Below are 11,267 nucleotides of genomic sequence, written 5' to 3' on the forward strand. Positions count from 1 at the left end.
ATCTAAAACCATTCTAAAAAACAAAGTTTATATTTGAAAAGTTCACTAAAAAAAAAAAAGAATAAGTTATGATACAGTTTGGAGAGAAGAGATGCAGAGGTCCAGAGCAGAGGCAGTCTCTCTGGTAGCCGACGTCTTCTCACTCACACAGCCTGTGAGACCCTTAACCTAATATACAGATTCTGAAGCCGGACTGCCTGAGTTTGAATTCTGGCTTTACTACTTACTGCCCAGGTAACCTTGGGCAAGTTACTTAAGCTCTTTGTGAACAGCATCTCTTAAAAGTAGGAATGACAGCCCCTACTATTTGTCATGTTGCAATAAGGATTAAATGAGTTAATATGTACGAAGTGCTTAAATGAGTGCTGGCACATAGTAAGTTTTATATAAATAATTTGTAAACTAAAAAAAAAAAAACTATGGGGATGGCCCCATGGCCAAGTGGTTATCTTTGTGCACTCTGGTTCGGTGGCCCACGGTTTTGCTGGTTTAGATCCTGGGCGTGGACATGGCACCGCTCATTAGGCCATGCTGTGGTGGCATCCCACATGCCACAACTAGAAGGACCCACAACTAAAAACTATACAACTATGTACTGGGGGGGTTGGGGGGGGGAAAAGCATTAAAAAAAAAAACTATGATGACTAAAAGTTCATTTAGAAATTAGCTGCAATCATACAAGGTAGGGAGATTTGGATTTGGTTCTTATGAACCAGGAGTGGTTGCCATAGATATGTCAGAACCTTGATGGTCATTGTTAGGACGTTGCCATGTGCTTCATAAGTGGGCAACTGAACTATGTAAATCTGGAAGGTTAGAAAGCTCAATCCACCTTCCTATTACTTTACACATATTAAGTCTTTCACCCAAAAAGAACCAACTTCTAGTCAGATAATCACCCCAAGGTAAGCAAAATATATCATTATCTCCATTCTACAGATAGCTGAAATGATAGGTTTAATTTGGGTGATTTCTTCCCAGGGTACCCAGAAGAGGCACTGAAAACGAAAGGACCAATAACCCCTAGTCATTTTCCTCCTTGGTTATCCTCCTTATCCTTCCTTAGGATAAGTTCTTAAGGAAAAACTTGTGTGATGCCAGTTTGACCTTTCTTGGCGGCACTAACAAACACAGGCTTAGATCAAGCTAGGAAGCTCTGTCAATAATCAGGAAACAGACATGAAGCTGCTACTGGCCTCGTCTTAAAGGGAGATAGCTATGGTGGAACCCAGACAATCAGGCTCTGGTGCTTCAGGCTCCAGGTCTTATCAGCTTCACCAGCAAAGCTAGAGTAAGGCTGGCTTTGATCACAGGCCATATATAAGGTTTCCCTTTTGTCTGGCATAAGACAGAGCCATTCTCCAGGAGGTCCTTACGGGAAAGCCAAATGATTTCCTAGGGAATGAACTGTGCTCTAAGAAATACTATGAAACGTGAGTCTCTACTTGGGAATGGCAGTTCTCCAAAACAGTGGATGACTCTGCAGAACCCTGCTAAATGATCCATTGATAAGCTGGCACATACACTGTGTTCATTAGATAGCTAAGCAAAGCCCATTTGAGCATCAGCCAAAGTACTCTGCGAACCCAACCAGAGCTTCCCCCATCTCTGGGCTCCAATATAATTAGCCATTAGGAAAATGTAAATCAAAACCACAATTAGATACCACTTCACATCCACTAGGATGGCTATAAACAAAAAGACAACAACAAGTGTTGGTGAGGATGTGGAGAAATTGGAACCCTACTGCACTGCTGGTGGGAATGTAAAATCTTGCAGCCACTTTGGAAAATAGTCTGGCACTTCCCCCAAAAGGTAAACATAGAGTTATCATGTGACCCAGCAATTACATTCCTAGGTATATACCCAAGAGAAATGAAAACCTATGTCCACACAGAAACTTGAACACAAATGTTCATAGCAGCATTATTCATAGGAGCCAAAAAGTAGAAATAATCCAAATGTCCATCAACTGATGAATAGATAAACAAAATGTGTTATAGCCATAAAATGGAATATTATCCAGCCACAGAAACGAATGAAATACTAATATATGCTACAACATGGATGAACCTTAAAGTGATTGTCTAAATTACCCTTTTTACTTGGTGATCATTCCCAAATATTGCTGCACTTTGAAATCACCTGGGGAGCTCATGCAGCACTCTGGGAATCTCTGAGAGCGGGGCACCTGGACTGATGTTCGAAATCTGTTAAACTAGATGATCTAAGGTCCCTTATAGCTCTGGGAATTGTATAAAATCTAAGACAGTAGGTCATCAACACGCACATTTTTGAAGCAGAGGCTGTAAGAGAACCAAGATCAAAGGAGACTTGTTGCTTAGAACAGGTCTCCCGATAGGTCCTTCTTGAAATCTAAGCTGGTTCTTCTCCAAGGCATCACCCCACCCACCCCCACAACGTTGAATGAAGATATTCCTAACAGGGTTAAACTATGGCTGAAGGGATAGGTCACATCCAATGCCAAAGTGCCTGTATGGGTTGCTTTAATAAGAAATCATTCCAGGGGCCGGCCCCGTGGCCGAGTGGTTAAGTTCATGTGCTCTGCTTTGGCAGCCCTGCGTTTCGCCAGTTCGAATCGGGCGCAGACGTGGCACTGCTTGTCAAGTCACGCTGAGGCGGCATCCCACATGCCACAACTAGAAGGACCCACAACTAAAAATACACAACTATGTACTGGGGGGCTTTGGGAGAAAAAGGAAAAAAAATCTTTAAAAAAGAAATCACCCCATTTTGCAGGAACCTGCTGCTGGAGTTGAGGATAACCAGTCCCTCCCTCTACGGCACTTACAGACAAGGTTGGCTAGAACGAGGTAACGGACGTCCGACAGTTCCAGGCTTTCTGTTTATCAGCACTTGTGTAGTTAGAAGCTGACTTAGGTCAGGGTTAATAACGGGGCTGTTTTCTTGTTTACTTATTTCCCTTAACATTAAAACACTAAGCTGAATCATGTTCCGGCTACTGACCTCCTGCTGGTCTCGTCTAAAGACAACACAAGAGACACGAAGGTAACAGTGCAATTATTTCTCTTGACCTATCCCACCATTTCTTCCAATGTTTCTTCCCACAGTCCCTCAAGGGACAAATCTTCATAATATATATTGTTAGGGGAAGTGATTAACCAGTGTGTGCAAGATTAGAGGCAGGGCTGAGGGGAGGATGGCCAATTCCACAAGGCAAGTGAATGACGGAACAAAAGCGTCCTCGGAGGCTTTGGGGAGGAGTTCCCACACCACCTTGGCTGTGCCTTTTCTGGCACTTGCATTGGGACTACTACAGGCAGAGCTACAAACACCAAGGAAGAGTACAATTCTTTGTTTAGCCTAACAAGTAATTGTGCTTTAAAGGCTTTGGCTCATTTTTCTTTTCCATTTCCAGGAGTGTGACCATCATTATCATCGGACTAGACAACTCAGGCAAAACAGTTCTTTTGGAGGTCTTCCAAAGATGTAAGGAATTAACAGTAGTAGATGCTGGTTTAGGTCTCCCATGGGCCCCAGGGACCAATGAAACAATCATTCCCTCCTAGCCTTACTTCACAGTCCATGGATTCCCTCTCCTCAGGTGTTATCAGCCTGTTTATGTAATATCTGTCGCCTGCTCCTTTACAAGGTATCCTAACTGAGGGTCCTCTCATAGTGTCAGTATTAATGAGCTCCAACTCTGTGAAGCACTGCAGTCAATTGTGAAGGACAGTGTGTTTGAAACAGTGTCTAGTTTCAGAGCCCTATTAAAGTAGAATTTGGTCTAGATAAGAGAGACAAGTGGGGGATGATGAAGTTTAATAAAATGAAACTCTTTGTGACAGTTAATATAGAAGGTAGGAGCCTGAGAAATGTTGTCAGTTCAGAGATGTACAAATTTAAATACCAGATCTCCAGTCTAATACCTTGACATTTCAAGTAGCAGTTACACAGAATTTCAGGGAGCTCCTATTCTAGTTGTGAAGACCCCGCTAACTGCTGGCCAATCAAAGAGCCCAGCACAGTGGCTGGCATAGGACGCCCTCCACTGATGTTGATTAAAGAATGGGTATGATGATGTGGCTGAGTTTTATATAAGCCAGCAGCCCTCAGCAAAGTACAGGAAGGGGCTAACCTGACTCTTCTGTCACTGGCCTACTTGAAGACCACATCAGTTTCCTTGAACTACAGTAAGAGCTTGCTTGCTGATCTTGCCATCTCTACCTGTCCCCTCAGTATTCGGTGAACACAGTTGCCTGAAGGACTTAATGCAAAAATCTGATCATGGTACTTCTCTGCTCAAAATCATTTAATGACTCCCCATTGTCATCAAAATAAAACTTAAGTTCCCTAGCAGCACACAAGGTTCTCCATCATTTGGTCCCTGACTTCTCCTCCAGCTTCATTTCCCATGCTCTCCACATATGCCCGCCAATAGAGCCAAAACAAATGGCCACTCCTCTGCCATCATACCATTCTAGTTCACATGCCCACGTTTTCTGTACATGCTGTCCCACTACCTAGCATTTCATCCCCTCCATTATCTACCTGCTTAATCACACACCTTGAGACACAGCCTAAACTTCCCCTCAGGAAAGTCATCCCTAACGTCCAGCACCTCCTTCCTCGGCTCCCACTCTATTCTGTGCCTCCCTCTATCATGCACTTCTCACAACATCATTGCACAACTGCAAGTCCATTCCCTAGACTTTGAGGCCCCGGAGGAGAAGTAATGGCTCTTTTCAGCTCTGTATCTTTAGTCTCTGTACTTTTTAGTACCTTCAGGTAGGTACTCAATAAATATTTGGGGACTGAATGTTCTCCCCAATTCCAGTCTCCTCAGGTTATGTGTTGTCTCTTGACAACTTCTCCCTCCCCACTCCTCCCCCAACTCCAAGAGTGGCAGCCCCAAGCAACACCTTTTAGCCAATGGTTCAGCCTAGTCGCCCACCTTATATGCAGCAAACTTGACTCCTTGCCTCTCCCAATTCTCTGATGGGCAGAAATGGTTTTAAAAAAGAAAAACAGGCAAACAGCAGCATAGAAATCCAGGAGCCAGGATAAATGACAAGATTACTGATAAAAGTGGGGATGATTTTTTTAGAGCCCCAACTCAGCCTTACCCTTAGATTCCCGTCCAGTCTGGGTGGGGCCTGGGAACCTATATTTTAAGAACTCCCTGGGTGTTTCTGATGGCCAGCCAGCTTGGGGAAGCACTCATATGCAATTAGCCGAATGTTATTTGGTCTGTGAGAATAGTGCCTGCTTTCCATTCTAATTGTGAGAGGAGAGAGCCTGAACTCTATTTAATTTCTTACTTGTATAGCTTGCCTTGTGCTTGGTGAATAACTTGGGGCTGATTCATAAACCAATAGGTTTATGGTTATGACTTCATTCACAAAGAAGTTTTTAATGGCCAAGAAGCAAAGTGCCACTGATGTCACATTCTGAAGAATGTCTCAGGCCACCTCTGTCCATGTAGGACTACCAAAGCCCATTGCTCTGTACCCAAAATGCAATAGCTCACCTCCCCTGCCCCTGCAAATGTTTATGATTGCCAAGAACAGGTAATAACCTAGGAAGGGAATCTCAATCCACAAGTAGTAATTTGTGTGAACATCTGAAGATGCCAGCTATAAAATATATTGGGACACAAGCCATTATTATCGATGACACCATTCACTATAACTATTTTGTCTGGAGTTATATGGTTGGAGTTGGGGGGGTGGGGCGCAAGAAACCTAAGCCTGAGCATAAGCAGGTGCCCTAAATAAGGGTGTTTATAGCAGTGCCTCTCAAACCGGGCTATACATTTCAACCACCTGGGGAGTGTTTTAAAAAAAAAAACAATATGATGCTTGAGCCCAACTCCAGATCTGTGGCATTAAAGCCTCAGAGAATGAGGCCTAGTGTCATAGGTTTTAAAAGTTCCACAGATGATCCTTGAGCATACTGAGTACTGGGAGCCAAAAATCAGCACCACCTCAGGAGCTTTCACACCTACTGACCCGGGACCTGGAGCTTCAGATACTTTGTGCAGGGCCTACAGTATCAAAACCTTAACGAGTGCACCAGATGATGCTCAGACACAACAGGCATGAGTTTCATTGCTCTCTAGGGCAGTGCATCTCAAGCTTTAAGGCACAGAAGAATCACCTGGGGCTTTTGTTACATGTAGGAGTTTGTTAAATACACAAATGCTTGGATCCCAAGTGTAGAGATTCTGATTCATTTGGTGTAGGGTAGGACTTCACAATCACCCACATGCAACTCCGAAGCAGATAGTCCCTAGCCTGTGCTTTAGGAAACACTCCCAGGGACATAGAGATGAGTTAGACTCAGTACCTGTCCTCAGGGAGTTTATAAGTTAATAGAGGAAATAAAAGTAAATTGTTAAAGAACAACTTCTCGTGGCTTCTAGGGTTCAACAATAGACTGCATTATTAAAGGAAGTGGCAAGGTTTCAAGTAAAAAGAAAAAAAAGGGAAATGTACTCTGACAGGGAAAAGAAATACTATAAAGCTTGCCTCAATGCAGGAAACAAGATTTACAAATTACCTTTAGAGTTTTAACCTATTCACTTATTTTTAAGTAGTCTAATATAGACATAGCAAATATCACATCAAAGCTGTGACTGAAAATTATGTTATATGAAAGCTATAATTAAAAAGATCATTGACTAACATGAAAACAGAAGTTATAAGATCACATTAAAATGTAATATGTACACGTATACACATAGATATATATGTATACGTGTAAATGTATATATAATCATACACTTCCAAAGATCTGAAAGCATCTTACTAACTTTGCAGCTAAATGGCTCATTCTGGCAATCCTATGGAAAATGTCACAGGTAGATCTGAGACTATAAATAAGCTATTGATTTGGTCGTAGAATTTGCAGGTATGAGTGTAGAGAATCTATAAAATCATTTTGTTACTAATGTGGGCAGAGAGATAGGCCAAAACTGTCCGTCCAACAGACCAGAATGTGTATAAAGACTGTCATTTTGAACTGCTTTTGTATGGGAGCTGAATGAGGTATGGAATGCCCTATGGGATTGTATGCTCTGGCCATAGCCTTGAAAAGGCAAATGTATCTGAGTTTGGCACAGTTTCTTGGAGGAAATATGAGGAAGAGGACTTCATACCCTCATCCACAGCAACAGGCACCATAAACATATATTGAACATCTACTGTGTGTAAGGTAATGCAGAGCCAAGCCCCTCCCCTACAGAGCTTATATTTTAGTTGGGGAGACAGGGCACGCACAGAATGAGGTGAAGGACCAGTTTAACAGACCACGTGCTCAATGAGAGAGAGAAGTGAGAGCGGGGCAGGTCAGAGAAGCTTCCTAAAGGAAGTGGTACTTGAGCTGGGCCTTGGAGAAAGGGTGGGAGAGCAGGGCCTCCTGTTCACTCATTCATTCATTTACCAAATTCATGCAACAAACATTCATTGAGTACCTGTATGCCAGCTTCTGTGCTTGGCCTCGTGAATATAATGGTAAATAAAATTGACAGAGTTCCTGTCCTGTTGCAGTTTATAACTCAGACAAGTAAATCACAGAATTTACAACACTGTAATATGTGCTGTGATAGTGGTAAACCCAGAAGAAATACATCTCAATCCAGACTACAGGATGGTGGCATGAGTTAAGGAAAACTTTCTAGAGGAAACAAGATCTAAATTGATATATATATATATATATATATATTTTTTTTTAAATAGGCATTAACCAAACAAAGAGTAGTGGAAGAGTGTTCTAAACAGCGGGAATAGCATCTTGTGAAGGCCCAGGGCAAGAGAGGCTATGGCATTCTTGTGAAGTGGAGGGAGTGTGAGCCAAGGAGCAGAGGGAGGAAGAGATGGGGTGTGTACCAGGGACACTGTGGACACCAGTCAGGTGGAGATGGGTCTGGCAGGTTAGGAGGCAAAGGAGTCTGTATTCTACCCTAGGAGCGGTGGGCACTCACTGAAGGTTACTGAGCCAGGAGAGGGGAACACAGGCAAAGGCCAGGTTAGGAAGATGAATCCATGAGTGTCAGCAGGGCGGCAAGATGCCTCAGGGCAGGCTCTTATCAAGGTTCAGATCACTAACAAATTCTTCATCTAACTATATTCCCCTACCCCGTGGTTGCTTCTCCTCTCCTCCCCTATGCATAGTACTTCCCAGTAGGATGGGCCATTGCCTGAAATCTGAGCTAACTACACTCCTGCTGGATGAGTATGAAGTTTCCATCTATGACCTGAACGGAGACAAGAAGGGACGAGAAATCTGGCCAAACTACTATGCACAGGCACACGGGCTTGTTTTTGTCCTGGATTCCAGCGACTTAGAACGCATGCAGGAAGTGAAGATCATCCTAACACGTCTGCTGTCTGACAAAAGAGTGGCAGGGAAACCCATCCTGCTGTAAGACTCTGCCTTTGTGCTCCATTTCCCCTTCCCATTTTGTGCTTTCAGAAGAGAATTAGACACAGGAAGGGCTGGGGGATCCCTTTGTCACCTCCATCTAGACCTCCTCGTCCCTTTGGCTCAGTGAGGGGGAATGACCCAGTCCTCTGGGGGCTATTTCCAAGAGCCACTTTCTATGACACATGGGGGAACATGTTACCAAACTGTGCAAAGATAACTTTGAAGGCAAGCATCAGAGAGAAATGGAGAGTGATATCTGGATCTTCCACCCCCATCCCTCGACTCTTCCTGAATACTGCCTTCCTGAGTTTGCTTCTCTTTTCTGGCTTCAGTATCTGATCCTGAGACAGTGGCAGAAAACATCCCCTATTTTGTATAATTGATGCCATGGCTGTCTCCCTTGGTAGACTGTCCAATGGTTTATCTAACTAGCACTCACTCCAGGGTAGTGATTCAGGTGGCCTGGCAGTCCTCACCCCTCCCCCACTCCCTTTTCGCCCTTTTCGTTCCTCATTAGCACCCCTAACTCAAGCATGAAGAGAGTTTGGAAGAGAATGTGAAAACTCCAAATCTGTTCATATCCCAGCTAACAATTTTAATTAAAGTTTGACGGCGTAGTGTAGAGGAAGTTAGAAATGAGGCTTGGGGATTATCCTAGATTCAAATTATTTGTGGTATTCTTTCGTCCACTGAGAGCTGGCTAGAAAAACGTCTGGCTCGTCTCATTGGGTATGTCTTTAAAGCAAGTTCCTGGATATGCAGCAGTTGTACCAGAAATGGTTCTCTCCCCTTTCCCTTCTTTTCTTGCCCTTGGCCTCTGTCTCTGTTTCGCTCTCCCTCTCTTCTTCCCTCCCTCTCTCCTATGCCCTGCTCTAGCATGGCAAACAAACAAGACAAGAAGGACGCCCTCTTACCTTGTGATATTGTCAAATATCTACTCCTGGAAAGGCTAGTGAATGAGAACAAGTCCCTGTGCCGAGTGGTAAGTGTCAACCCCTCCCCACCTTGAGCCTAGCTGATGCATCCCTCGGCCCATTCCATAATCAGCCCCATAGGCTGGGTCTCAGGCAAAACGTCTCCCCATGAGGCAACATCTACAATGATGATTTCTGACCCAATGGTGATAATAAATATCACATTCTTTTTTTTTTTTTTTTGAGGAAGATTAGCCCTGAGCTAACTGCTGCCAATCCTCCTTTTTTCACTGAGGAAGACTGGCCCTGAGCTAACACCCATGCTCATCTTCCTCTACTTTATATGTGGGACGCCTACCACAACATGGCGTGCCAAGCGGTGCCATGTTCACTGTTCACACCCGGGATCGGAACCGGTGAACCCTGGGCCACCAAGAAGCAGAATGTGTGAACTTAACCGCTGCACCACTGGGCCGGCCCAAATATCACATTCTTATAACACTTTCACATCTGTTTTCTCATTAGGTATTCAAAATAGCTGTGTAAAGTTGAACGTTTCAAAATCCTCATTTTATGTCTAAGAAAGCTAAGGCTCAGAGACTCTGAGTGACTTTCCCAAGGTCACACATCCAAGATATTACACCACAATCACTTTATTAAAGGACCTTAGCTTTTGTATCTTTCATTTACCTTCTCAGGAGTGAATGCTGAGTGTCTCCCAGGAAGTCTTACAGCCTCTCTAGGCACAGTAGAGCTTATATGTACCTCTGCTCTTTGGCTGAGAGTGATTGAGACTCTGGGCCCCAAGGGTCCCAGGCTCCTGGGCTGGAGCCCTCTCTTGTCTTTTTGACGCAGGAACCCTGTTCAGCCATCAATAACCTCCAAAGAAGGAACCATCAGTCCATAATTGAAGGGTTACGCTGGCTGTTAGCTGCTATTGGGGATAAATATGAAGAGCTATGTACTCGTCAACAGCCACTCACCTCGAGCCTTCCAACCTCCAAGAGTACCAGAGGCTCTGGCGCAAGATGGTCATCGGACAGGTACTGAGCTGCCTCTGATAGGTGTACTGATAAGAATAGATGCAGGAGTCAGTCTTCAACATAAGCAGGGAATTCTGGGAGGTGCTTGGATTCTGTGTAGTGCTGAGCAAGTCTCTCAAGCTCAGTTGGCTCAAATGGGGCTAGGGCAGTGACCACGAACATTCCAACCTTGTGAGGTACACCTCCCCCCGGCACAATTTGAGTGGTCACGTAAGTGGGATGAGTTGTATAAAGGTAAAGCCAACCTATCAGCATTAGAATTTCTCCAAAACAGGGTTTCTATTCCCTGGTTTGCCATGTGGAAGAGAAAAGAAGGAGCCCCTTAAGGAGCTTATTGGTAATAGTCTATGGATGAATGTTCTAGAGTTACCCCACATTCTCCTCTTCCAGTTCGCTTATACTCTCAATAATAAGGAAAGATGGGAGAGAACAGGAATACGGGAAAGAAGAAAAGAAAAAGAAAGAAAACAGAAAGTGACCAAAGTTTTGAGGAGTAAAAGGCCTAAATGTCCTCTTGCTTTGTTGTCCCTTTCATTGTCCAAAGGCGTATGGCAGGGATGGGTAATAGCTGCATTTGATTAAGGAGCTTGAAGTGTGTCTGTTTTCACTATTACTTTGTCCTTCCTATCTTCCCCAGCTTCACTACCAGGATGGGAACATCCAAAGCAAAAAGACAGCATCTAGGACCATGCTCCATGGAAGCTAGGCCCCTAAAGCCAATCCTCCACGTAAATGGCTCTTTAAATGTTATTGCCCCAAGGACCAATCCTTGAACTCTCGGGCACTGACTGACTTTTTTTTCTCCATCTTCTTGCTGCACAGAAAGAAGAGTTAAGATTAAGACCTAAAAAGAATATATCAGTAACATTTGCTTTAGACGAACCCATGAAGGAAGGTGAAT

At 43.9% G+C, this 11,267-nt stretch overlaps 1 protein-coding gene across 1 annotated transcript; it reads left to right on the forward strand.

The window, feature by feature from the left end:
* Positions 1-2,826: 2,826 nt before the first annotated feature.
* On the forward strand, positions 2,827-11,267 carry ARL13A (ARF like GTPase 13A). Its single transcript, XM_070503114.1, has 6 exons — positions 2,827-3,030; positions 3,401-3,471; positions 8,157-8,406; positions 9,286-9,391; positions 10,179-10,366; positions 11,004-11,267. Exons 1-6 carry the CDS (start codon positions 2,972-2,974, stop codon positions 11,137-11,139), a joined length of 810 nt encoding a protein of 269 aa, XP_070359215.1. The 5' UTR covers positions 2,827-2,971; the 3' UTR covers positions 11,140-11,267.

This window comes from Equus asinus, chromosome X, assembly GCF_041296235.1.
Source record: "Equus asinus isolate D_3611 breed Donkey chromosome X, EquAss-T2T_v2, whole genome shotgun sequence".
NCBI lineage: Eukaryota > Metazoa > Chordata > Mammalia > Perissodactyla > Equidae > Equus > Equus asinus.

Bases quoted from the DNA above. Each gene is read 5' to 3' on its own strand.
- ARL13A (XM_070503114.1), top strand. From the start codon at position 2,972: ATGTTCCGGCTACTGACCTCCTGCTGGTCTCGTCTAAAGACAACACAA. The intron at 3,031-3,400 runs GTAACAGTGCAA...TTCCATTTCCAG, and splicing joins ACAACACAAGAGACACGAAG to GAGTGTGACCATCATTATCA. The intron at 3,472-8,156 runs GTAAGGAATTAA...CCCTATGCATAG, and splicing joins TTTGGAGGTCTTCCAAAGAT to TACTTCCCAGTAGGATGGGC.